The 27,493-nt window shown below is 41.7% G+C and overlaps 1 protein-coding gene across 9 annotated transcripts in view; it reads left to right on the top strand.

Annotated features, from left to right (window-relative positions):
• DOCK9 (dedicator of cytokinesis 9) overlaps positions 1-27,493 on the top strand; it is a 271,530-nt gene that overhangs the window by 158,180 nt on the left and 85,857 nt on the right. For 8 of the 9 annotated variants that reach the window (XM_061133106.1, XM_061133104.1, XM_061133101.1 and 5 more), the window contains exons 8-21: positions 595-769; positions 1,721-1,788; positions 11,928-12,002; positions 13,288-13,428; positions 13,750-13,953; positions 14,353-14,475; positions 18,999-19,081; positions 19,992-20,114; positions 23,039-23,118; positions 23,203-23,390; positions 23,725-23,790; positions 24,875-24,967; positions 26,216-26,339; positions 26,700-26,821. In XM_061133106.1, the coding sequence (XP_060989089.1) occupies positions 595-769; positions 1,721-1,788; positions 11,928-12,002; positions 13,288-13,428; positions 13,750-13,953; positions 14,353-14,475; positions 18,999-19,081; positions 19,992-20,114; positions 23,039-23,118; positions 23,203-23,390; positions 23,725-23,790; positions 24,875-24,967; positions 26,216-26,339; positions 26,700-26,821 (1,665 nt within the window). The remainder of the gene's footprint in view (positions 1-594; positions 770-1,720; positions 1,789-11,927; positions 12,003-13,287; positions 13,429-13,749; positions 13,954-14,352; positions 14,476-18,998; positions 19,082-19,991; positions 20,115-23,038; positions 23,119-23,202; positions 23,391-23,724; positions 23,791-24,874; positions 24,968-26,215; positions 26,340-26,699; positions 26,822-27,493) is intronic. The other variant, XM_061133103.1, reaches the window with a different exon arrangement.

The following is a 27,493-nucleotide window of genomic DNA, read 5'->3' as shown; positions in this document are numbered from 1 at the left end:
CTGTCCGTAGGATTCTCCAGGCAAGAATACTGGGGTGGCTTGCCATTCCCTTCTCCAGGGGGTCTTCCTGACCCAAGGATTGAACCTGGGTCTCCTGCATTGCAGGCAGGTTCTTTACCATCTGAGCCACCAGGGAAGTCCACTGAGAATGGTTTGCTTTAAAAATGTGATACCACATACTACTTAATTTAAAAAAAAATAGGAGCTAGAGGAATTGAAATTTTTCAGTGAAATTTCATTCATTTGGATATTTTTCAAGAGCCTATTACCTGCCAGGCAGTGTTCTAGAAACAGGGATGAAGGAGGGAAGAACAGAAATCTCTGCCCTGAGGAGCTCCCATTCCATTGGATGGGCCAGACAGCAAATAAGATAAATATGTAAAACCTGTAATGTGTCAGATGGGAAAATAAAGCCACAAAGAAGATAAATCAGGAAAGGTGGAGAGTGATGAGGGCTGAAGGGGAAGGGGCTTGCCTTTTTAAATGACTTGGTCTGAAATGCCGGTGAGATAGTACTCACCAGCAGACAATAAAGAGAAGAATTTTTAAGGGTGTTCCAATTCTTCTAAAATGTGTTTCTTTCCCCCCTTTCAGAACAACAAAGTCAGGCGTTTTGCTTTTGAGCTCAAGATGCAGGACAAAAGTAGTTACCTGTTGGCAGCAGACAGTGAAGTGGAAATGGAAGAGTGGATCACAATTCTGAACAAGATTCTCCAGCTCAACTTTGAAGCTGTGATGCAGGAAAAGCGGAACGGAGACTCTCATGAAGGTAGGCAGGTGTGGCTCTCTCCAGGTGTGAAAATGCTCCACTGTGTCTTCCGGTTCCCCAGAGGATGCAGGAAGTAGACAGATTATTGACAGGTACATGGAGGTGGGACACCTGTGAGCTCCTTACAGATGGATGTCCTACAGTAGGGATCCTTACAGTAGGATGTCCTACGATGACATCATTTGTGTAAGGAAATCATGTAATGGGAAGAACCACAGCTTTGGAGGCAGAAAGGAAGACCTGAGTTCAAGTCCCAGCAACACCATTCATCAGCCGTGAGACCTCAGGCAAGCTCCCTACATTTTCAGAGCCTTGGTTTACTCACTTGTAAAGTGGGGAATAAAAACGGAATTTGCTGGTTGGTGGGAAGGTTAAGCAAAATAATGTATCTCAAGTGCCTGGCAGAGAGTCAGCACTTAAAATGCTAATTATGGTTTTTATTGTTATCATTAATCATATCCTTTGGAATTTTCAAGTCAGAGTTAGGATGGGCAGAAGCCACAGATTAAATCAGTGGGTGGGGAAATCTGGCTACATTCTTGACAATTCACATTTTATTTCAGGCCCTTGGACAGGTGATTCCCAACCCTGCTGGCTGTGCCTTAGAAGTGCCTGGGAACCTTTAACAAATGCCCTTCTCTTTGTCCCACCAGAGATTCTGGTTTAGTTGGCCTGGCTGGTACCTGGTGGGTATAGCCATGTGGCCTCCTGTCCATAGCTAATGACAGTTCTGCTTAAACACTGCCTAGACTGTTCCACCATCAAATATTCCACTCTCACCCCTGGGCCTGGCATCAGCATTTTTTAAAAGCCCTGAGGGGTTTCTATCGGGTATCCAGATTGAAAACCACGGTGTTACAGGTGACATAAGAGAAACAGCCTTCCTTCTCCTGTTTTAAATAAAATACATTCAGCTTCAAGTGACTTGGGTGATCTCTTTTACTGTTTTAGATGATGAACAAAGCAAATTGGAAGGTTCTGGTTCCGGTTTAGATAGCTACCTGCCTGAACTTGCCAAGGTAACCTCATGTTAAATCTTCCACTCTTCATAGGATGGTATTGAAATGCTTCACAAATACATGGTACTAAACTACTAAACTCATGGTGCAGTTACTGCTAATTTTTGACCACAGTCTTTGGTGAGGTAAAATACAATTACTGACCTGAGTCAGGTTTTAGTTTGTTTTCCAGAAAGTGCCTTGCAATATATTTTCTCTTTGTTATTCTTTGTTTTTCCTCTATAATATTTCATACCACATTACACATATCGAAGAAACAACCAAGATGCCCAGGTAAATGTTTCCATGGTAACATGTTACTTACTGTGTTCACACATATGCTCCCTTATTTAAGTTAATAGAGACAATTCCAAAGAGGATAGATCTGTATTACTAGTGATCTTGTTACTGAACCAAAGAGGGTTGCCTGAGTTATATGACTTGTTCCTGGGTCACTCTGAATGGAAAAAAAAATTATACCTGTTTTTTTTTTTTTTAATAATTTTGAGAAAGTCAGAAATCACTGAAAAGCACAGAGAAGATCAAAACATCCACATTCCCACCACCCAGATTCCACACCTGTTACTGTATTGTCCTTTCAGTTTCAATATCTTTTAAAGAAGTAAAATATCCTTTATAGTTGAAATTCTTTTTTAAGCATCATCCTTACTCTATTCCCTTCTTCCCTTACAGCCTCATCTAGGGACAACCACTGTTATGGATTTTCTGGGGATACTTCCTTTTGTTTTTCTTATCTTTACCAGTATATCTATCATAATAATATACAACTGTGTTCTGTATGTTTAAAATGTTATATAAATGATTACATAGTCTTCTGCACTTGCTTTTATTTTTAATTCAGCCTTATTTTTGAGATCCATCCAAGTTGGTATATATATCGAATTCATACCCTTTATTGCATTGTGTAAGCATTTTATTTTAGCAATTCTCTTATTTTCAATTTTTTCTATTACAAACAATGCTACAGTGAATATCCTTGTACTTGTCTCCTTGTGTGAATATCCTTGTACTTGTCTCATTGTGTGCATCTATGAATGATTCTTTTTAAATGAGAGAAATATCTTTGTCTTCTTTGGCCCTTTATCTTCTTACTCTGTTATTCCCTGTTTATTCTGTCTCTCTCTCTCTCTCTCTCTTTTTTTTTTTTACGAGAATACAGTGAAATAGAGACCCTACACACCCACATCTTAAACACTATAATAGAAAACATGGTTTATCTATATACCATTATAAATAGACTGGCATTCAACATTGACCTTTACTTTAAGACAACATAGCTGTTCTAAAATATAAAACTTACCTCCCTGGCTGGGACTTGAGAGTATTGTTTTTCTTTAGAACTTGACTGTTACCACAGTGTCTTTTTAGCACCTGCCTATTAAAGCTAATTTTAGTGCCACCATTGTAACCTTCTAGGCTGGAAGAGTTTTGGCTTATGTGTTTGTTTTGTGTTATGAACTTCTGTGTACCGCATTTACATTGAGATTTACTTTTTTTGTTTCTCGATGTTTTGGGGTTTGTGATTTCTCAAAGCAAAATGTTTATTGAAACAGGTAATATATGCAGTTCAGTCTATAATTCAAAAAAATAACTTTGTCCATTTACTGTGTGAACACAGCTGATACCTAAGACTCATTCTTTGAGCTTTGTTTTTGTTGTTGTTCAGTCACTCAGTTGTGTCCAACTCTTTGCAACCCTATGGACTGCAGCATGCCAGACTTCCCCGTCCTTCACCATCTCCTAGAGCTTGCTCAAACTCTTGTCCATTGGGTCGGTGATGCCATCCAACCATCTCATCTTCTGTCACCCCCTTCTCCTCCCGCCTTCAATCTTTCCCAGCATCAGGGTCTTTTCTAATGAGTCATTTCTTCACACCAGGGGGCCGAAGTATTGGAGCTTCAGCTTCAGCATCAGTCCTTCCAATGAATATTCAGGACTGATCTCCTTTAGGATGGACTGGTTTGATCTCCTTGCAGTTCAAGGGACTCTCAAGAGTCTTCTCCAACACCACAGTTCAAAAACATCAATTCTTCGGTGCTCAGCTTTCTTTATGGTACAACTCTCACATCCATGCATGACCACTAAAAAACAATAGCTTTGACTTTATGGACCTCTGTTGGTAAAGTAATGTCTCTGCCTTTTAATATGTTGTCTAGGTTTGTCATAGCTTTCCTCTGAGCTTAATATTGAGTAGAAGTCTGTATTTTTCCTGTGAAGACATATAGGAGCTATGCCTTCCTTTCTTCTCTTATTGCCTACTGCTATCTGGCCGGCATGATTCAGAATTCCTTGATTGTCAGACTTAAAGGAGACATAGATCACATATATTTATACTTTAAAGAGTATATTTGAAGTATATTTGAGTATAAAGAGTATATTTGAAGCTGTTTTCAAACAGCAGGTAACGACCAAGTTAGCTTAAACTGTTTTAGTTGGTTAAAGGTAATTAAATTGGTTTTAACCTCCATTTCTCATTTATTTCTTGTTTTACTGTTTTATTCTCTTTTTTTCTTTTAACTGAAGTAGGACTTACATAGAGTGACGTGCCCAGGCACTAATTGTATAGCTTACTGGACTTCACGTTGGCACACCCACAGAACCCCCACCCATGTCAACATATAGAACATTTCCAGCACCTCAGCAGACTGTCTTGTATCCTCCCTGTCAGCTGATGCCCTTACCGTTTTGACCTCTATCACCATAGATTAATTCTAACTCTTCTAGACCTTCCTAAAAATGGAAGCATACATACGTACTCTTTGTGGCAGGCTTCTTAAGCTCAACAGTATGTGACCCAGAATAAAAAAGTGGATAGAATTGCGTAGAGAATACTAAAGTACCCTGCCCTTAATAATGATATGTATTATTTAAGATACTATATTATCATGCATATAAACACATGTATTTGAGAGAGAGTGTGTGTGTGTGTGGTTGTGATGTAAATGTATTTCTTACTTTGAATCATGGTCAAAATCTAAGAAGTACAGCATTATAAGGGGTTTAACTGTTGTTCCCCCTCCCCACCCTCCAGCCCACCTCACGCCAGCTCTCAAGTGCTCTAAAACCATTTTACTTTAAGAAGGTAGAAAAAGGCAGAAGGTAATTTTTCGAAGGGAAAAAGGAAAATTAAGCTGTGCCATCGCTCATCGGTATGCTGCCCTCCCCGCCCCCTTTGGGGCAGGTGTCTGTCGGTGAGGCCTCTTGTCCAGGCGCCTGCTTGGTGGCCAGATGCGGTATGAGGGGCTCAGGCACCTGTGTGCCCGGCTCTCAGCCCCTCTGTCATCCAGGGCCCCGAGTGTGAGTGGTTTTGACTGTTTCCAACTCCCTCTGGTGTTTCTGGAATGGGGATCATCAGTACCTGTTAAGAAAGGAGGAAGGTTGTTTGATCACTGGTTATCTTGATTTTGGAAGGAATGCATTCCAGAGATGCAGAATCTGCGACTGAATCGGGGGAGGTGGGGAGCAAGGTTGGAGTCCCACAGCTGTACCAGAAGGGAGAGTTTAGTCAAGGGGATGAGGAAGTTAAGAGGTCAGTAGTAGGGAATGGTCCTTGGGGAAGTCAGGTCACTGTTAAGTTGGATTGCAGAGAAAGGACTAGAACAATGGGGGCAGGCAAAGGTGTAATTTAATGGCAGGCTCCTCTCAGAGCAGCCCCTTTCTGCTTCATTCATCCTGTTGCCTCAGCTTTTGTTTTCTGCTGTGACTGAGACATAACCAAACAGGATGTGAGTGACAGGAAGTTGTTTTAGTACAAAAATAGTTGATATTTCATTGTGGAATGTAATGCAGGGGCCCTTGACATACAGTAGGAGTGATGTGGACTCAGGTTTTTGGCATATTTTGTATATTCCTGGCCCTTTTGTTGCTTGTACATTTAGTACTGGACACCTTCATTGTTTTCTGATGGGGACATACTGTGTATACCCTAAAACCTGTTCTTTTCCTTCTGTTGTCTAATACAGAACCAAATATTTGTTTGTTCTAAATGTACCAGCATTTAAAGTATCAAGAGGACATAGTCTTATAAACATTTTTATTAAATATGCAAACTGTAGTTAAAGTTAGTTGATTGGTTTCTCCTGTACACTGTCAAGGGGTAATATGATCATGTGGTAAACCTGATTGCTATTTATTTGATAAATATTTTTTTTCTGGTTACATTTACCTTAGGTAACATTGGGATGAATGTGCACACACATATATATATATATGTTGTCTCCTGTGTAAAGATAGTATGAAGAAAACTCTCATTCTCCTTATATTTTCCTCCATAACTTTTCTATTTTTGTGTTCTTGCTGTACTCAAAAACAGCCACTCAGTCTTAATTTGGTCTCCCCAAGTGGTTGGGAAAGAGAACCGTTTTTTCATGCTAAACCAAAATTGCTCCCATCCTATTACTGTGTGACTTGTTTTTAGGGAATGAATTTACCTTCCTAGGTAAATTTTCCACAATTGAATACAGGCTAGAGTGTGATGTTTCAGACTTTATAGTCTCATTGAGATTCAGTAAGCATCAGGATGCCAAGCTCAAAAGTATTTGTTAGAAACCAAAGAATTTCAGACACCTTCTCTGAGTTTTTAAACCACATTGTAATAAATGCTTCCTTCCCTGAATCCTAGTCCAGAAAACTATGTCATTGTGTTACGACACAAAAGAATTGGCTAGGGTTGTGTTTGTGAGGTCAGCTGGCATTCCATTCCTTGGGCTTCCTTATCTAGAACGTTTTATTACAGCTTTGTATCACAGAGGGTGCGATAGTGGTCCCGGGGAGTTAAATATCAGGGAAGTAGTAGAAACAAATCATGACAGCTCTTTAAATTAAAAAGTATATATTCTGACTTCAAAGGATTTTGCAAAGTCTTCCTATTTCCAATCCATTCTGTTTAAATGAGCCAACAGTCAGGATATTTTTCTGATGACTCACCCTCAAAGTATGATGCTCTGGCTTCCGATTGTTTTACCTGCTCAGAGGTAAACCTAAGCTGTTCAGTTCAGGTCAGTTCAGTCATTCAGTCATGTCCGACTCTGTGACCCCATGGACTGCAGCACGCCAGGCCTAAACTCTGCAGTAGTTCTGGGAACTCTTGAATGGATGGTTCATATCTGAAGAAAGGAAGAAAGCATTGTCAGTGTATCATTAGTGATTAAACTTGGCGTTTACAGGAGTGGGTGGAATGGCTTTTGTTTTAGACAAGTCGTTCTCTTCTGTGATTTCTGAGAAGTGTCAGTTTTTACAGAGAACGGTTCTGTCGTCGTCACTTCTCTTTTTCCATCTTCCTCTCGGTTTCCTGCATGAGGAACCTAAAGTGTCAGATGGACAGTGGGTAGGATGGCGGCAACCGGGTTTGGGGAGAAGCAGTTGCATTCTTCTTCCATCCACAGTATGGACTGACCTCAGGTTATTTTAGGAGCAGGGCTGGTTTCTGTCACTTTGAGAAGTGCTAGGCAGCATTGTCTGTGGGCTATTTTCTTACAGCTCTGTTTTGCGGGCTCTTAGATTTTGAAAGTACTTATAACCAAAATTTAATTTATTTCATTGTCTTTACTGAAACTTAAGTGAAAATAAATGTGTTTTCTATAATAAGTAAAAATATTCAAAGTCACATAAAGAAAAGTTCATCTTTTCCCTTCAACCTCCATCCCCACATTCCTGAGAGCACTAATGTTCTTAACCTGTTGTGGTGTCTCCTCCACTAAACCAGTTGCTCATGGAAACATATACACATGTGTAGTGGTTTTAGTTATTTGTTTTTTAATGTGCTCATGATATATACACTACTCTGAAACTTGCTCTACCACTTAAAAATATTTGTTTAAGTGTCCCTCTAGGGCCATACAGGATCTAGTTCACTCATTGCCATCAGTTCAGTTCAGTCGCGCAGTCGTGTTCAATTCTTTGTGACCTCATGAACTGCAACATGCCAGGCTTCCCTGTCCAACTCCTGGAGCTTGCTCAAACTCCAGTGCATCGAGTCAGTGATGCCATCCAACCATCTCATCCTCTCTCATCCCCTTCTCCTCCTGCCTTTAATCTTTAGCCTTCAAACTCATTTCCATAGCTGCATAATATTCCAAATATGGATGCCACACACTTTATTTAGTCATCTCCCTATTTACAAGCGTCTAGATAATTTTCTGTTTTTAGCCTACACAAGCACTGCACAATAAACAATGTGACGTATTCAAAACTTAAATACTCACGCTCTTGTTTCAGTACTAGGAATTCCCCAAGGTGGGATTTCTGGGTCACGGTTTATCATGTTTTTAGTGCTTTAAATATTACCCAGGTTACTTCCCCAAAAGGTTGTAACAATTCATATTCCTGTTTCTCTGTATCCTTACCAGAGGAGTGAAAAATGATGTTTCAGTGCTTTAATTTGTATTCTGCTGCTTAGTAGTGATATTTTTCATATTTTCATGTTTATTTGCCATTTGGTTTTTCTGCTGTCTGACTTGCCTGTTTGTATTCTTTACCTATTTTTCTTTTTCTGGTCTAATAATTAAAGAGTGTTGGTACTGAAACCAGACAACCTGAGTTAGAAGACAGACTTCTGTTTAGTGTTGTGAGTTTGGAGCAAACTTTGGAGCAAAGTGTTTGCTCCAAACATGTCCCTCATAACTGTTTTTGCCTCAGTGTTTTCTCTTAAACAAGGATGATAATAAGACTTGCCTCCTAAGGTTGTACCAAATTTAAATGTGCTCTTAGGGTAACGTCTAGCAGAGAGATATTGGCTTTATGAATGAATACCCCCTTTTATCACTGTGATGCCTTCGTGTATTTTATTTTTCCCTGGCTCTGGGGCAAAGCTACATTTTCTTACTGCCTAGGTTTTACTTGGCAATTGTTTCAAACACTATTTATCAGACGTACCCTCTTTTTAAAGCACTCTAGGCCTTGGGAGGGCTGGGAGGAACTTTAAGAAGCTGAGCCTGCTTTCTATCTATCTCATAGCAGAGCTGTCAATGTGTATAAGGTAGATTATACACTTTGAGGTTATTTTTACATCTAACATTGTCCCTTCTTCCCCATTAAGTGGTTTTCCTGGTGAAGAATATATCTCTTGGATATTAGTGGCAACACTAGCATGCTTTGAGTCTATTTTGGCTAGTTGATTTTCTTTTCTTTTAATGTATCTGCATCCCTGTTTGCCCTCCAATTATATGGAGCTCTTAGCAGTCATTCCTGCTTTGTTCATTTCTCATCTCCTAGCATCTCCTAGTCCGCTTGAGTCAACAAACATCTTTCAGAAAGGCACCAGGGAATGCTTCTACATTAAGGACCCATTCCCTGGTGGCCCAGTGGTAAAGAGTCTGCCTGCCAGTGCAGGAGACACAGAAGACTCGGGTTCAATCCCTGGTTCAGGAAGATCCCCTGGAGTAAGAAATGGCAACTGACTCCACCATTTTTGCCTGGAAAATTCTATGGACAGAGGAGCCTGGTGGGCTGCAGTCCATGGCATCGCAGAGTTGGACGTGACTGAGAGCATGCTCTCCTCTGCCAGCTGTGCTCCAGGGTCTGAGATCATAAAGGTTGCCCTCATTGAAAGACTCTAGCAGAAATTCAGGAGAAGAATATGTCACTGTGGGTGGTGTCTCGCAGCATGTAGTACTGATGTTTTTGTTAGGAAACCTCATGGACAAAGTAAAACAAATTATTCTTTGGGTTCAGTTAAGTATATTCTACGTGCACATATTCTAGCCCTTTTGATGTGAAAAATTAGGAAAAATGATGGGCTCGATGGATTTCAAACTTTGTTCACCCCCTCCCAGCCGCTCTGCCATGGGCAAAAGCATGAGCCGATCTGTAGGAAGGCCCCTGAGCCTCCAGAAGCCTTAAAGCTGCAGGGAGAGCAACAAGATCAACTTTGTTTATGGAAGGAGCCTTGAGCCAGCATCTTGTTGAACATGTTTACTTGGAAATGAAAACTGAGTCCAGGGAGGCTGAGTGGCTTGCTCAAGTTCACACAGCTAGTTCACAACTGAACTAGAACTAGTACCCAGTTTCTTAGCTGATATTCTGGTGGTCATTTCATTCTGCTCGATGTAGACAGTTGTTTAAATATAATCATGATAGAGTTTGGCTCATTGCACTGCAGGTGGATTCTTTACTGTCTGAGCCACCAGGGAAGCCCTTGCATCATGGCTGAGAACCTTTTAGAATAACTCCATGGCTGGGAAAATGAAGATGATGCTTAATTTCCAGTTGGCCATGATTAGAAATGTGATAATAGACCTCGGTAAGCTACCAGCAGAGAGGACTAGACGCCCTCTCCAGTGGCTGTCACTGCTGATCATGTGCTGAGATGTGACTCGTGATCTTTGAGCAAAGGAGCGAATGAGGGAGGTTGTTTTATTAAGAGCTCTGACTGCCAGGAAGAGCAGGATATAGATTTAGAGGCATCAGGTGTGAGGCATAACGTGGCTGGAGATTACTTCTGTCTTGTGACTGTCCTAGAAGCTTCCTCTTCTGCCTGTTCCCAAATCGCATTGCTCCAGCCCCCATCACTGCTGCCGTGTGTCTTCTCATCTTCTGTCCATCCCTTCAGTGTGGGGGCCTCTGGGTTTCCGTCCACAGACTTGCTTTCACACTTCCCCCAGGGACCCTCACCCACCACCCCGCCGCAAGACTTCTGTGCTAAGGTTCTCCTTGCCTGTAATTCCAGCCTTCCTCCCACCCTCTGTTCACATTGCATCTTTCTGGCTGTCTTCTGGATGTTGCCAGTTGGAAATCCCGCAGGCTCCTCCAGAATCCAGTCTACCACCCTTTCAATAAACCTGCTCTTCCTCCCAGATTAATTGTCAGTCAGCAGGCCACCCAAGCCTAGGAAGGTGAGGTTTGTCATGGGCCTTGCCGTGAGGCTGGGAGCCTGTTGTCATGACCCGGGAGAAACCATGTGAACTTCCTGGTCTTTCTCTTTTTAATCCATCACTTCAGCCCTACCCGCAGGGCAGATCTATTGTAAAATGCAAAATTGGTTATTTTATTCCCTTGATGAAAATATTGCAGAATTTTTTGATTCTGTATTTTGGATTCTTAATGAAATCCCCAGGCTTCACTATACAAATCTGATTCATTTCTCTACATTTTTCATCATGTACCATTCATTGTAATGAATGACTTTGTCATTGCTCAAGTGTGAGCTTGTATTTTTATACCTGTAGTCCCTCTTCTTAGAATGGCCTCCTCTCCTTTTCTGGCCAAATGTCCTTATCCTGCGAGATGGACTTTCCTTTGGGAGCTCTTTCCTCGTGGCCACCCCCTGGTGCAGGTTGGCTAGCTGTATGCATGGTTTCCTTTGCCATTCGTATTGCTATTCATATTCTGTCTTCCCAGATGGTATTCCTTGGGGACAGGGACTGCATTTCACTCATGTTTGTGTCCCTAGCCTGACATAGAATATGTGCTCCTAAATATTTATTGAATGAATCAGCATTTCCCCCCTGGCCTGCCACCGAAACCAATAGCTGTCCCTCAAGATCCACCATAGTTTTCTTTATTCCACCATCCAGAACATCTTCCTTCTCCTTCCTTTACTTGTACCCTCAAGTCACAGGCTGAACTGTAAGTCCTTTCTACCATTTGGACTCTTTTCTGCTCTCATTAACTATCTTTTCTGTGCATCCTTTTCATTCGATCTGAAATGCTCATGTTTTCCTCCTTTTTGCTGTCTAAATTCTGCCTCTTCATTCAAAGCTTGTCACCTATTTCATTACTCTATGAAGCTTTTCTTGATGGTAACACTTAATTATTCTCTTTTGCTTTATTTGCAAAATAAATCTAATTTGTAGTGGGCCCTTCTTCATTTTCGGCAACACGGCATTGCAGATTGAAAGATAAATCATTGCACTTGACGAGAATTCTAATTGATTGTCAGCTTCACAAGGGCAGGGATCAAGTCTTAGCTTCTCTTTTCCCCCCACAGATCTTGCATCGTGTCTGTCCTTACTGCCTGTCCACAGTACTTACATAGTCTGTCCTTGTTCGTTGACATGCAGGTGACCCACCAAGATAAGGGCAGAGTTGTCTGGCAGTCTGGCTCTTCAGGATGGGATAGCTTTCAAACATACTTAGACACCTCTGTAAGAAAAGGAAGTTTTTAAATGTGATTTTTACTTTTTGTTTTATCTTGTTATCAGAGTGCCAGAGAAGCAGAAATTAAACTGAAAAGTGAAAGCAGAGTTAAACTTTTTTACTTGGACCCAGATGCTCAGGTAAGAAGTATTTTAATATTTAAAATAGTTCAAGGAAAGAAAGGCTTTGATAGGTTATTTGCTTGCTTACTTATATATTTTGGATGCAAAGCAGTATGATAATATAGAAAATTCAGGAGAAAGAGAAAAAACAAAACCCGGTAATTTCATTACCATAGCACAGCCATTGTGAACATCTGATATTCCATAGATTGTTGAAAATTTAAGGAGATTTATCCAAAGATGCACTAGTCCACAAAGAACGTATATAATCTATCCTGTAAACCCACCACCAAGAAAATAGCATGCATCTCTACAGTTGCCCAGTAGACAGTACTGTTTCCTGACTGGCCCAAGCTCAGTTTCAAACACAAGCCTTACTGTCCTACAGTCCACATCTGTGTCCTGAGAAAACCCCAAACACAGCACGGTGAGGGCCTCCAGGGCTGCCCACAAACAGGGCTGCTCCTCGGAGGGGCCAACTGTCCTGCCACGGCTCCTCCCATGGTTTCCTCTTCATTTGTTGTCTTTTTTTTTTTAATAGAACTTCTTTTCCCCATTTAATAATAAGTATTTCCCTCTGTCTCTTCTCAGACTTTGAAACCATATAGTTTTTTTGACAGGTTTTTGTTTAGTGTGGTAAAATATGCACAATATAAAATTCACCACTTTAGCCATTTTTAAACATACTATTCACTGGTGTTAGGTAGGTTCACATTATTGCACAAGTATCACCACGATCTCTTTCCAGAACTTTTCCATCCTCCCAAATAGAAACTGTGTGCATTAAATAACAGCTCCCCATATCTCCTTCCCCTCCCCCTTAGCAACCTCTATTCTACTTTCTGTCTTTAAGATTTTACTTATTTAGGAAGCTAATATATGTGGAATCATATGATATTTTCCTTTTCATGTCTGGCTTGTTCCACTTAGTATAATGTCTTCAGGGCCCATCTCTGTTGTAACATATGTCAGAACTTCATTCCTTTTTATGGCTGAGTAATATTTCATTGGATTTATAGTATATGCCACATTTTGATTATAGAGACTTCAGTTGATGAACACTTGAGTTATTCATAACAATAATTTTAAAGCTCTATATAATCAGTCATGGAGTAGATATACCATCATGTATTTGACCATTGTTATATACCACATAAATGTATAAAATAGTAAACACTGTTTGCGTAAATAAATATGTATAGCTTTTCCATATTTTAAGCAGTTTCTTTAGGATGCATTTATTATGGGATTTTTTTTCTTAGTGGGAACATAATACATTTATATATTTGCATTTCTTTTAAAGAAGCTTGACTTCTCATCAGCTGAGCCAGAAGTGAAGCCATTTGAAGAGAAGTTTGGAAAAAGAATTCTCGTCAAGTGCAATGATTTATCTTTCAATCTGCAATGCTGTGTTGCCGAAAATGAAGAAGGGCCCACTACAAACGTAATTTTCCTTTTGAAAAACTAAAATTAAAAAAAAAATCACATTCCAAGGTTTCAGGTGAGCCTGTTGCAGTGCAGTCATGTCACACAGTCCTAGTTCCTGGTGTCGGAGAACAAGAGGGTGAGATCAGAGTGCAGAGGGTCATTTGGGCCACCAGACAGGACGTTCACAATACAGGACAGGGAGGGAGGCTGTTGCACTCTCGCAGTAACTTGTAGCAGCAATCACACACAGGTCTAGTCGTCTCTTCTTTGATAGCAGCGTTCTCTTTTCCCGACAGTTTGAGCCCTGGTGATGGTCTGGACTGTTTTGTTTGTCCAGGTCGAGCCTTTCTTCGTCACTCTGTCCCTGTTTGACGTAAAATATAACCGGAAGATTTCCGCCGACTTCCACGTCGACTTGAACCACTTCTCAGTGAGGCAGATGCTGGCCACCATGTCCCCGTCTCTGAGGAATGGCGACCGGCAGAGCTCACCTGCCCCGCTGGGCATCCTCCACGAGGCCGCCATGCAGTACCCGAAGCAGGTGGGGGGGCTGGCCCAGCGGTCACGCCACTAAGGCTTCCCTTGTACAAGCTGTGTAAATACATAAATGAAGCTTAAAATGCTCAGTTGGAGTAAATGAGACTCTTAATTAGATTGATTGCGTATATCACGAGGTTGTCAAAGCAAGCTGAAAGAGAAATGGCTTTTGACTTCTCATTTCTTTTTTTCTAAACTTTCTGCTAGTTGCCTCCACTGCCAAAGGGGCTTTTTGATCGAATGATGAACTGTTTGTTGATGAGTTAACCAGTTTGACGCTGGGTGCTTCTGAGTAGTTCTGCTGTTTCAGTGCTGTTTGCTGATTGAGAATCTTTAATATTCATGAGATTTGCTTAACGTAACTGTAAATTCTGCTCACTAAAGACGATGGTTTGTTCCCTAGGGGATATTTTCAGTCACATGTCCACATCCTGATATATTCCTTGTGGCTAGAATTGAAAAAGTACTTCAGGGGAGCATCACCCATGGTGCTGAGCCATACATGAAGAGTTCCGACTCCTCCAAGGTATGGATGACTTTGGGATGATAAAAAGCAGTGGGGGGAAAAATAGGAATAGAAATGCTTAAAGAAATCACAGTTAAGCCGTATTTATGTTCTAAAAGAGATAGACTGCTTTCACTGTTGTTCTTTGTTCAGTCACTCAGTCGTGTCCGACTCTTTGCGACCCCATGGACTGCAGCACGCCGGGTTTCCCTGCCCTTCAGCGTATCCCAGAGTTTCCTCAAACTCATGTCCGTTGAGTTGGTGATGCCATCCAACCATCTCATCCTCTGTCATCCCCTTCTCCTTGAGCCTTCAATCTTTTCCAGCATCACTGTCTTTTCTGATGAGTCTGCTCTTTGCATCAGGTGGCCAAAGTATTGGAGCTTCAGCTTCAGCATCAGTCCTTCCAGTGAATAGTCAGCGTTGATTTTCTTTAGGATTGACTGGTTTGATCTCCTTGCAGTCCAAAGGACTCTCAAGAGTCTTCTCCAACACCCCAGTTCGAAAGCATCAATTGGTGCTCAGCTTTCTTTATGGTCCAGCTCTCACATCTGTACATGACTACGGGCAAAACCATAGCTTTGACTATACGGACCTCTGTTAGTTAGCAAAGTAATGTCTCTGCTTTTTAATACACTGTCTATGTTTGCTACTCTCATAGATTTACTCTTAAGAGTTAACCTTCTGTGTCCAGTTTTCAGTGAAAAGTAATTCCATGTATAAATAAACACTTCATCTAGCTAGACTATCCTGACATCCTGAAATAACTGGCAAAGGAATTACCAGCTTAAGAGTAAACTTTCTTTCATTAAAAAGTACATACATTGTATTTAAATGGAGTTCATTTCCACTTGCTGGCATGTGTCCAAGGTCCCGGAATTGTGAATTTGGATCCATTTACTCTTACATGTGAGACCTGAGACTAGGAGGTGACCTGGCTGGGATCGTCTGGCCGGTAGTATCTGCAGATCGGGCCCCCTGTGTTTTGTCAGGGGGCCAGGGCTCTGGTGGCAGAGGCGGTGTGACATGAGGCAAAAGAGGGGAGGGAAATACACACGAGGTGTCTGTGCTGTGTCTTCATTACTTTGGTGTAGTGTTTGGTATTTGGGGGTGCCTAGGTGTGGACATACTTTAGAGTTATTGAATATTAGAAGTCACACTTCCAAAAACTTAGATTTACGAAGGTTTAGTTGCCTACTCAGCTTCCCACAACTAGAGTCGCCAAAGGACACATGACTGTCACTTTGCAGCCTGTTGAGCCGCCTGGTTTAAGTCAGCTATTTGAATGCTACTCGTGCCAGTTTTACAGTACTTCTGGTTTCTTAAAACAATTTTTTTTTTTATAACTGATCATCTGTGAGATGACCCTGATACAGTGACAAAGACTGGTCAGCATCCAGGGACACCCTGGAGGCTCTCACTGAGGTCTTCTCAGCTGATTCAGAGCTTCCTCTCTATGGCCACCAGCCCATCACAGGCATGTCCATGAAGATGCAGGATGATTGTTAAAGGACAGGTCCTAGGAGTCAGAGACCTGGGTGCTGAGTGCTCAGCCAGCCTGAACACGTCATGTGACCTCTCTGGGCCCCAGCTGTCACATGTGCAGTTGAAAGATCGTGTCCCTCCCTCCCCTCAGGAGCAGTGCTAAGATCAAACAGATCGTGTACAAGTCAGTGCTGTGGAGACTGGAAATCAGTCTGGAAATCAATCACTGACGCATATAAGAGGACATCACCATCAATTACTACAGCCCCCATCAAGGAAGAGCCCATGTACCCAGGCACACAGCTTCAAACAGGATGCCCTTCTGGCTGATAAAGCCTGGGTCAAGTTTAGTCTCTGGAGAGAAGCTGTTTTATTTTTTAAATCAAGTCTGTAAAACCTGGGATGAGAAGCTCTTTTAGTCTCTTTGGTGTTTTGATTAATAATCAGTGAATACCCAAGATGAGATCTATTCCCCTGCTGTATGCACAACACGTTTCCAAGGCCAGCATGCACCAGCTTGGCCGCTTCTGCCTGCCATGTGCATGGCTTGGAATTTGGCAGCTCCTGCTGGTGTGAAAACCACGTATCCTCGCGGGCGGGACGCCGTTCTTCCCAGTGTCCGCTGAGCATCTGCTGAATTTACTCCTCCTTCATACTTACGGCATGTGAGGCTCAGCCATGTGTACATTTTGCCATGCGTTCACACCTCCAAAGCAGTCAATTCAAGCAAAGATTAAGACTCAGCCATCTTATGTAAAAATAGAAGCTTCGATAGAGATTTTACTGAGGGATGGTTTTTCCCTGTGTATCAAAATTGTCTCTTCATGGCCTCTCCTTTGGGGTTGGCCTGCCCTCATACCTGAAGGGCGTACTATTCTTCGCTTGCCAAATAAAACTCTGAGCTGTAACCAAGCTGTAAAAAAAAAAAAAAAAAATTGTCTCTTCATGTTTCCCAAGATGGCCTATGGCATTGTTTGAAGGAAATCATTGCTTTGGAGGAAATTTTTGGGAGGAGTCTCTGTAGGTGTCCACCATGAACAGATGTTTTTTTAAAAAGAAAGAAAAGTGGGGGAAAAAACCCAAAGGACACACACTAGTTTTTCACTCTGGCTTTCACATTCATTGTGTTCCATGTGCATCCTCAGTAAATGTGAGACTTCACTGCAGGCAAGAGTGAAACTTATGCAAATATTGCATTTTAGTCCACAACACAGTCATTATTGTTGAAACCTAAAAGCAATTGTTTCTACTTGAAAATGTGTAAGTAAAATGGCCACTCCAGGAAGGCTGACCATTCTACTCTATGATCTCCGAATCTGTGTGGACGTGCCCCCCCTGGAAGGAGAAAGAGAGGGACTGGATCCTGAACCTGTTTCAGTGGAGAAGTGTTTCCATCATCACTCCTGAAGGCCTCAATTCCTACACGTGGTTTCAGTACACTTGTCATATTTAGTAGCCAGAAGGGATGCTGGCAAGTGAAGCCCATGCTCTTCATTTTGCAGGTAGGGAAGCAGAGCCCAGAGAGGTTCAGTGGTCCAGACCACACAGTTTGACTCAGACAGGATGCTGCTATTCTCCTTCTGAGTCTTCTGGATGAGCGCTTCTCAGACCTGGTGCACACAGATCGCCAGAGCTCTGGTCAGATTTCAGGTTCTGACCCAGGAGGTCTGGAGTGGGGCCCGAGACCCTGCTTTCCTGACCAGCTCCCAGTGGGACCGATGCTGCAGCTCTGCAGAGTTCACACTGGCTCACCGGCCGTTCAGCATGTTGCCCAACATTGGTTTGATTCTGATTTACTTAAGTAATATAAAAAAACCTGTAGTCATGTACGGATGTGAGAGTTGGACCATAAAGAAATCTGAGTGCTGAAGAGTTGATGCTTTTGGACTATGGTGCTGGAGAAGACTCTTAAGAGTTCTTTGGACTGCAAGGATATCAAACCAGTCAATCCTGAAGAAAATCAACCCAGAATATTCATTGGAAGGACTGATGCTGAAGCTTAAGCTCCAATACTTTGGCCACCTGATGCAAAGAGCCGACTCATTGGATAAAACCCTGATGTTGGGAAAGATTGAGGGCAGAAGGAGAAGAGGGCATCAGAAGATGAGATGGCTGGACGGCATCATCAATTCAATGGACATGAACTTGGGCAAATTCCAGGAGATGATGAAGGACAAAGAAGCCTGACGTGCTGCAGTCCATGGGGTCACAAAGAATTGGACATGACTTGACGACTGAATAACAATAGCAAAAGACCCTTCACACTCTACTCTGACTGAATCAGTCAGACTTTGTAGTGGTAACAGTGCAGTATCCCAGAACAAGTAAATTTGGGGATACGAGGTGTCATCTGCTTTAGTGGTAGGGGTATCGTTGATGAGACCTGCCATGCATGCATCTTAGGCCAAAACTAAATCTGCTTCCCTCTGTACTTTAGAGTTAATCCACCCCCCACACAAACCAAAAGTGATCATGACAAAGTGAAAGTAGTGGTAATTTATACCTAGAAATGAGAACGTGGTGTTTGAAAACCCTGGCCTAACTTAAGTCAGTACCTGTCATGCCTTAATAGCAAGCATATACTCCCCAAATCTGGGAAGTCTGCATAGGCCAGTGCACATTAGGAGTTGTCAAAGCCTAGTGTTTTCATTAGTGTCCTCATTTAAACTCCAGTAATGGGATATATTGGGGGAAGAATACCAAGTACAAGTAATTACTGATAACTCAGGGACTTATACTACTTAGCCCTTAGTCATAAAGAAATATGAAAGCCTATGAAATGACATGCCTGTTGCCTATGAAGTCCAAAGAAAAGACATACATTTTGGAAACAGTTTTCATTTGATATTCTTTGGAAATTGCTGCCAGAGAATATGATGAACAGAATCGTCTGCACCGAGAGTAAATCCAGCCGTGTTCATTACAGTAAGATGTGCTTGTCCATGCCTCTGATACTTCAGGAAGAGCTTGTTCAGTGACTGTGAGATAATAACTTTTAGCTCAGAACTCTCCCTTCAGTGAGACACAGTAACTCATAGTTCTACTCTGGTGTCTTTAAGGTTGCTCAGAAGGTTCTGAAGAATGCCAAGCAGGCATGCCAAAGACTAGGGCAGTACAGAATGCCATTTGCTTGGGCAGCAAGGTAAGGGGAACATCTTTTCTTTTTTTTTTTTCCCCCAAGTATTTTGATTGTTTTTCATAAATGTCACTTTTTAAAGGAGTTGCGTTTTTTTTTCCTAGGTTTTTTGTAATTAGAGGATAATTGCTTTTTACAATGTTGTGGTGGTTTCTGCCATGCAACAGGGTGAATCAGGTGTATATGTACATGGTTCCCCTCCCTCTTGAGTCTCCCCCCACCACCCCGCCCGCCCCACCATCCCACCCCTCAGGTCGTTTACATTCCACAGGGTAGTGTATATACATCAGTGATACCCTCTCAGTTCGTCCCACCCTCTCCTTCCCCTGCGGTGTCCAGGAGTCTGGAGGAGAACATCCTTTATACTTTCTATATAGATACAGCTATATGGAGAGACAGACAGACAGACTGACCGATGCATTCTGTTTGTTGTCCAGAAGCAGAAGATTTAAATCTGTAAAACTGAAAACCAAGCAAGCTGCATATCTGAAATATCATTTATTGGAGACCCAGAGAAAGGCGGTGCTGGCTGGAGAAGGGCGCTGTCAGCCCTGGCAGGATGGACAGGAGTGTGTGTGGCAGAGCTGGGGCGCCAGGTTCCAGCACGTGCCTCCAGCTGGGAGGGGGTGGCAGCCCGGTCAGTGAGGCCCACAGACCCTCTGTATTTCGAGTCTTAAGCATTTGGCTGTGTGTGTTATTTCCTAAGTGCAGGCCATTTGCTGGAAATATTTTCTATGTAAATTGAGTTAGCTGTGTTCATCCTCATAAATACCTTCCTCATCTTTCAATAATGAGATTTCTGCTGGCCATAGCCAGTGGAATGACAATTAGTCTTCACTTAGAAACCAGAGTCCAGCTGTGGATTTATTTTGGTCATTTGGAAACTCAGCTTAGACATGTCGTTCTGCTATTTCAGGACGTTGTTTAAGGATGCATCTGGAAACCTTGACAAAAGCGCCAGGTTTTCTGCTCTCTACAAGCAAGACAGCAATAAGCTATCCAATGAAGACATGCTCAAGTTACTTGCAGACTTTCGGAAGTGAGTCTGAAGGCCTTGCTTGTTTCTTCTGCACCGGAGAAACAGAAGTTACTGTATGAGGTGGGGGTTGGCAGCCCTGTGTCAGAAGTCACTCCCTTGGCTGGTTAGCGTGAGCCCCGCACCCCGCCCAAAGTGACCGCGTTTGGGTGTGGTTTCTGCTCACACATTCTGGCTTCCTGGGTGGTGCCTGGAGGGTGGAATTTGCAGGGCCATCCATCAAAACCTGGTGTGAGCAGAGAGCCTGCGGCCAAGCAGCTAAGATCACAGGCCTCCGCTGGTCCCGAGCCCGGGGTGGTTCTCCCTGTGCACCAGGCCCCCTGTAGGAAGGGTTTCCTGGGGAGAGTGTGGTCCAGAAGGCCAGCGAGAGACTCAGAAACCCGGAAACAGGGGCCCTGTGCTGCCAAGCGCAGAAGACGCAGCGCCGCGAGGGAGGCTGCAGTGCTTCTCATTAAGAATCCGGAGAAGTGCTGCTGTGTCTTTGAGTGTTCGTCACACCTGAGTTAGGGAAGTGGAGAATGCCTTCTTCATTTGTTTTTTTAAACCTTAGTGTTGCTTTATTTTCTTTCCTCTTTTTTTTTTTTTTCACAAAAAAATAATCACATGTCAGTGGCTTGGACCCCAACTCGGATCCAAAGCTATTGTTTCTGCTCCCGTGATTGTCTCAAATGTCATTTAGCAGTGGACGAGAAAAGTGTTCTGAAGCTGCCCTAGTATTTAGAAAATAGCTGTCAAAGCTCATAAGCCACGTTGCCCCTCTCCCTTGTGGTGATTATCAGAGGAGACAGTCCAAGATTTAGTCAGAAAGTAATCCTGTCAGAGAGATGGTATTGCTGACATATGCTCCAAGAAGCATCTGTCTAAGAAGAGGGATGCGATATTTTATATTTATTCGATTTGCTCATGGTTGTGTCCCTTATTTCTGCAGGGGGTCTGAAAGCAAAGTGTAAAAATAGAACATTTTCTTTAAAATGCAGATCTTTTCTAAATGCTACCATATTGGGTAGTTTAGGTGATAATGCTGTTAGTTTCCACATGAGGTTTATAAAAGGCTGGTGGAAATGAGAGGAACCCTGAGAGAAAGTGATTCCATTAGTTGGGGCTGGTGAAGGGCAAAGATGACGACATTCATCATAGGCTGTAGTCATGTGGGAACTAGAATTTGGAACCATTAGGGACATCCAGGTTCACATGAACAGAACCGCAAGATATCCTGACCAGTTACATGTGAGACTGCTCAAGACAGTGATGATGTCTGAGGAATCTTAAAAACAGGAGTTGGGAACTTTTCAAAACTGGGAACAATTCAACCAAATGCTGAATCTGTGAACCACTGAGCTGTGATGCTTCTTGCCAGTGATCTCAAAGACGTTATTAAACAGGTGGCTTCTGAAGAACCAGGAGGCAGCATCCTGTGTTCTAGGAACTAGTCGTCCTAACCATATTTCTGCTTCTCCTTTTTTAATTGGGTCACTAAGCTGGTTCGACAGAAGAATGTAAATTATATCCCAAGATGACCAAGAAGTCAGAGAAGTGTGAGAAAGTGAAAAATTGTTCAGTGCTGGAGTAACCAGATGCAAGGAGGGGTGATGGGTGGCTAGTCTCAGTCTGGCGATGGACTTCTAGGGGTTTGAGAAGGAGCTGCTTCTTGGCAATAGTCTGTGCAGTATCTTCATGAAAGACTTTTATGAGAATGTAAAGTGCTGATGAATGTCTTCATGACATATGTAATAGGAATATCTAATACATTAGATGTTAGAATCTGGGTTTAGGAGGGTCTTGATCAACTACAAATGACTCAGTCATAAAAAGGTAAAATTTCATTGGGACAAAAATCAAATCCTGTTTTGATTTCTAAAAACATAATTGTATAAAGACAGGATGGAGAGATATAACAAGATAGTAAAGCATATAAAAAAAGATATTTTAGGTGACTGTATATTTAATGTGCCTCACTGGAGTGGTGTGACTTTGTAAAAGTAGTAGAATTTTGGCTGCATCAGTGGAAAGGTATATTGTTCAAAACCAGACAGCTGCTCTATCCCACCTGTTCAGGCCCCGCTGAACCTTACTGATACAGTTCTGGGAGCCATGATACAAATGGGGTGTATATAGAGGAGAGAAATGGCATTGGAGGAAGACCCAAAAGGACTGAGAAGCGAGGACTTCAGGAAGGTGTGATAGCTGTCTATTAAAGATTTTAAAAGTGTTAGAGAAACTTAACTAGGCTCCTTGATGAGTGAAAGATTCAGCGAGGTGAATTTTACCAGGCTGTAAGGAAGAGCAATCTGGGTGTCAAAATGGCTATGTTGAAGGTTTCCTTGTCACTAGGTAGGACTGAGGGCATGCTTGTCAGGACTTGTCACAGAGGACACCCCTGCATTAGATGGAGGCAGATCAAATACAGACACCAGACAATTCACTCAACACCTTCTTTATATCCAGCATTTCACTAGACAATGGAGCCTCAGATGGCTCCTGAACTTTCTCGATTCTGTTTGAGCCAAGAATGTATGTTGAGAATGGAGTGGTTCAGGAAAACCTCCACTGTAACATTTTGTTGATATTCTTATCTGGGCTTGTGGTACCCAGCACAGTGGCCAGTAGCCACGTGTGACTGTCTAGTACTTGAAATATAGGTCCTGCTGACATGAGTTCTAAGTATAAAATACACATCTGGTTTCAAAGAACTAGAATGTACTTTTTATACTCGTTGCATATTGAGATAATATTTGTAATATATTATTGGGTTAAATAAAATATTTTAAAAACTAATTTTACCTGTTTCTTTTTACACTTTTCTTTAAGTGTAGCTTCTATGAAGTTTAAAATTATTTTCATGGCTTGCCTTATGTTTCTCTAGAAAGTACTGCTCTAGAATTCAGAGCTAACTGACTTGTTTGACTTTTCTCTTCTCTTATTTGTAGACCTGAGAAGATGGCTAAACTCCCCGTGATTTTGGGCAATCTAGACATTACAATTGATAACGTTTCCTCAGACTTTCCTAGTAAGTGTACGTTCTGCGTAATAAACAGACCAGCTTTTGTTTGGTTTTTACTTCAGTTTGTTTGTTTTTAATTTTTTTTTTTAGATTATGTCAACTCATCATACATTCCTACAAAGCAATTTGAAACCTGTACTAAAATGCCGATTACATTTGAGGTGGAGGAATTTGTACCCTGCATCCCTAAACACACTCAACCTTACACCATTTACAACAATCACCTGTATGTTTATCCTAAGTCCTTGAAATATGACAGTCAAAAGTCTTTTGCCAAGGTGAGTGGCAAGATTGAGTTTTTATTTAATTTTTTAAAGATTTGTTTGTTTGTTTATTTTTGACTGCGCTGGGTCTGCATTGCTTCTCGAGGGCTTTCTCAAGTTGTGCACATGCTTAGTTGCTCCGCAACATGTGGCCTCTTCTCTGACCAGGGACTGAACCTGTGTCCACCGCAACGGTAGGCAGGTTTTTAACCACCAGACACCGAGGGAGCCCAAGTTTTCTTTTCGATACCAAACTTTCTTAGGTTTTTGGCTTCTCTTGTTCTTTCATAAATATTTGCATACTTTAATCTTTTTTTAAATTCTCTTTTTTATGTAACTATCGCTGCAGGCCAGAAATATTGCTATTCGCATTGAATTCAAAGATTCAGATGAGGAAGACTCTAAGCCTCTGAAGGTTGGTACTTTATGTGTCCACATTTTCCATTTAAAAATGCAGTTTCTGATGCTGCACAGCTAAAGGGACTTAGCACATTTTAGTTGACACAAACACAAAATATGTGACATCACAGACTATGGCCACATACACTGAACCTTACAGAACAGGAATAACTGAGTGCTTGCTCTTAATTGGCAATTTCTATTTTGTAACACTCTTTAGGGATGGGACTTTCTTATGCATATTCAGTTCAGTAAACATATCATGTACCTTGAAAATGTTGATTCTAGTTGTAATAATAATAGTAGTAGATTATTGGTGATGTTTATTGAGTGCTTACTAAATTCCAGGCTCTGCTTGTAGAGCCTTATAGATATTAGATTCCTTTAATGCTCCTAACAGTCTTTTGAGTTAGGAACTCTTTTTATCTGCCTTTTTTTTTTTTTTTTTTCTTTTCACATGATGGGACTAATGCTCAGAATTTAAATGAATTGTTCAGGACCATACATTATTGGAACTGGTGTTCAAACCCAGGCATTCTGGCTCCAGAACCCAAATTCTTCACTGAAACTATGGGGAAGTGATTTTCCCCAAAGGGAAGGAGATAATATGTGAAGAATATAATACAGTTTTTGCCCTCAAGAAATTCAGTTTAGTAGGAAAGGCAGTCATGGAGGAAAAGCTGCTGACACATAGAAGATACGGAAATGGTTTTTTGGGTAAAACTGAATGATTAGTATAAAAAATTGCCAAAAGGACACAGGAAAGGAATGAATCATCTTGAAGGATTCATGAGAGTTTGCTTGTTGTACATGGGAGGGAAGGTTGTTCAGACTGAGGGACTGTGTTAGCAAAGGCATGGAGGTGAAAGCAAGCAGTGAGCTGTTGCTGTCTACGGAGTGGAGTAGGGGTAGGGGAGGTCTGGGAGGTGAGTGAGGGGAGTCAGGGGACTTGTGGGTCTGGAGTCTTAAAAGCAGGAGATCCATCAAAGGGGGCTTCATTTGTGCTGTAGGAATGCTGCTTTCTTTACGACACATCTGAGTTTAATTTCTTGCTCTATTGATTGAATTCTGGTATCTCCCTTTGCTACTTCTCATTTTAGTGCATTTATGGCAGACCTGGTGGGCCGCTATTCACAGAAAGCGCCTTTGCTGCGGTTTTACACCATCATCAAAACCCAGAATTTTATGATGAGGTAAGTGAGGTTTTCAAGGGAAAACCTAGTTTAACCAGTTTTGAGGAAAACTCTAATTTCTTTGCCTAGCAAAGCAAAATTCAAGAGAAGTTGCATATAATACTGAAATTACAGTGTTAGAACTAAATGTTGAAGTATTTAGTTTACTTAATTTTTTTAATTATAAGAGCAACACATTTATTATTAAAAAAAATAACTTGGAAAATACAGATAATACAGAAAAGAAAATGTCAAAATTATTCCTGTATCATTACCACAATTAATATTCTCACCACTTTTGTTCAAATGTGTACTTAAGGATAGTTAAACATCTGTTGGACCTGAGAATCTTCCTTATGTTGGGGTTTCCTTATGTAGAATTATATGCTTCCCTGGTTCCTTAGACAGTAAAGAATCTGCTTGCAATGCAGGAGACCCAAGTTCGATCCCTGGACTGGGAAGATCCCCTGGAGAAGGAAATGGCAACCCACTCTAGTATTCTTGCCTGGAGAATTCCGTGGACAGGGGAGACTGGCAGGCTACAGTCCATGGGTTTACAAAGAGTCGGACATGACTGAGCGACTAATGCACACACATGTAGAATTACAATGTAGTTCACTCAAACTACTATGTGAATCCTGCTTTTAAATAGTCAAACCTGGTTTTTCATTATGGCTTGGCTGTGGTAACAAAATGGCATCTCTCATGTGTTTTCCAGTTCTTTCTAGAGTTGAAATACCAGCTTTCCTGTTTTGAGTCAGTGAATTTAGTCCATTCATGCTATTGTAACAAAATACCGCAAACTGGGTGGCTTGTACAGAGCAGATATTAATTGCTCATGGTCCTGGAGGCTGGAAGTCTAGGATCAGGGTGCCGGCCAGCATGATCAGATGAGGGCCACCTCCCTGAGGGTCACAGACTTCTCAGTTGTGTCCTCACATGGCAGGAAGGACTGGGGAGCTCTATAGAATCTCTTACAAGAGCATTAATCCCATATACGGGCTCCACTCTCATGACCTAATCACCCCAAAGGCCCCACTTACTAATACCATCACCTTTGGAGCTAGGATTTCAACTTATGAATTTGTGGGGTGGACACAAGCAGTTAGACCATAACAGTGTATTAAGGATCCATTTCTTCAGCAGTCTCAGATCTCTTTTAACTGCAGGCGTTAAATCAGTTTGGAGACCAAACGCACGTTTGTGCACGGGTGACATGTTGTTGTTTTGGAATATAAGAAAGATTTGTTATTTTTGTCTTCCCTACAGATTAAAATAGAATTGCCCACCCAGCTACATGAAAAGCACCACTTGCTGTTCACATTCTTCCATGTCAGCTGCGATAATTCAAATAAAGGAAGCACGAAGAAGAAGGATGTCATTGAAACACAAGGTTTGAATTTCATCATCCCTTTGATTGTTCACAACTTGTGCATTAGGTTGTTAAATTTTGTTTTGATTCTAAATTTGAGTACTTTCACTGAAGAAGTATTTAGATGACGTTCGAGAAGGTAGCATGCCTGGCTCACGTGTACCTATTTTATAGGAGATAGTTTTAGAATTCTCATCCCGTGGAGGCCAACATGCATTATGACTCTTTTCTGCAGAGGCTGTTTTCTGAGTCTTCTCAGTTTCTTACTCAGATTGGTATTAACTGTTCTTAAAGATCAGGCAATTTAGTAACATGACTGTCTTCATACATTTTCCTACACTTACAGTGATTTTTTGTTGTTGTTGCTCTTTGTTTCAACAGTTGGCTATTCCTGGCTTCCTCTCCTGAAGGACGGAAGGGTGGTGACTAGCGAGCAGCATGTCCCTGTCTCAGCCAATCTCCCGTCTGGCTACCTAGGCTTCCAGGAGCATGGGATGGGCAGGGTATGGGACTTTAAGATCGGTTTACCCCAGTTCCTTCCAAAAGCATTAAAGATCAGCTAAAACAATAGTAATACACAAAAGCATGCAGTATTTTTGCCAGTCCCAATATTTTGGTTTTAGTTATTCATTTTACAAGTAAACTTAGCCCAATGGAAGGCTTCCCTGGTAACTCAGATGGTAAAGAATCAACCTGCAATGTGGGAGACTTGGGTTCGTTCCCTGGATTGGGAAGATCCCCTGGAGAAAGTAATGGCTACCCACTACAGTATTCCTGCCTGGAGAATTCCACGGACAAAGGAGACTGGAAGGCTATAGCCAAAGGGGTTGCAAAGTCAGACACAACTGAGTGACTTTCACTAGGCCACTGGAAGGCAGTGCTGGTAATAGCTATCATAATCTAGAATTATAGTTTAGGCATTTTATAAGCCCTGAACTGGTACTGCTTCAGCAGGGAAATGGAAGCTTGAGGATGAGATGGAGTTTGTCTCTGCAAATTAGCCATGCTCAAATAAAGATATGGTCTTACAGCCATGCAAATGATTAGAAATTTGTTCCAGCTTATTGTAAGTCTAGTAAGCAAATTCCTTATCCACTTCATAGCCCGTTCTGATACATTTCTGATTCATGAAATCCTGAATCTTCTCAGATTTCTCCAATTGGTTTGTTGATTTT

This window comes from Dama dama, chromosome 30, assembly GCF_033118175.1.
Source record: "Dama dama isolate Ldn47 chromosome 30, ASM3311817v1, whole genome shotgun sequence".
NCBI classification, from domain to species: domain Eukaryota; kingdom Metazoa; phylum Chordata; class Mammalia; order Artiodactyla; family Cervidae; genus Dama; species Dama dama.
This window is presented reverse-complemented; position numbering and strand designations above follow the sequence as displayed.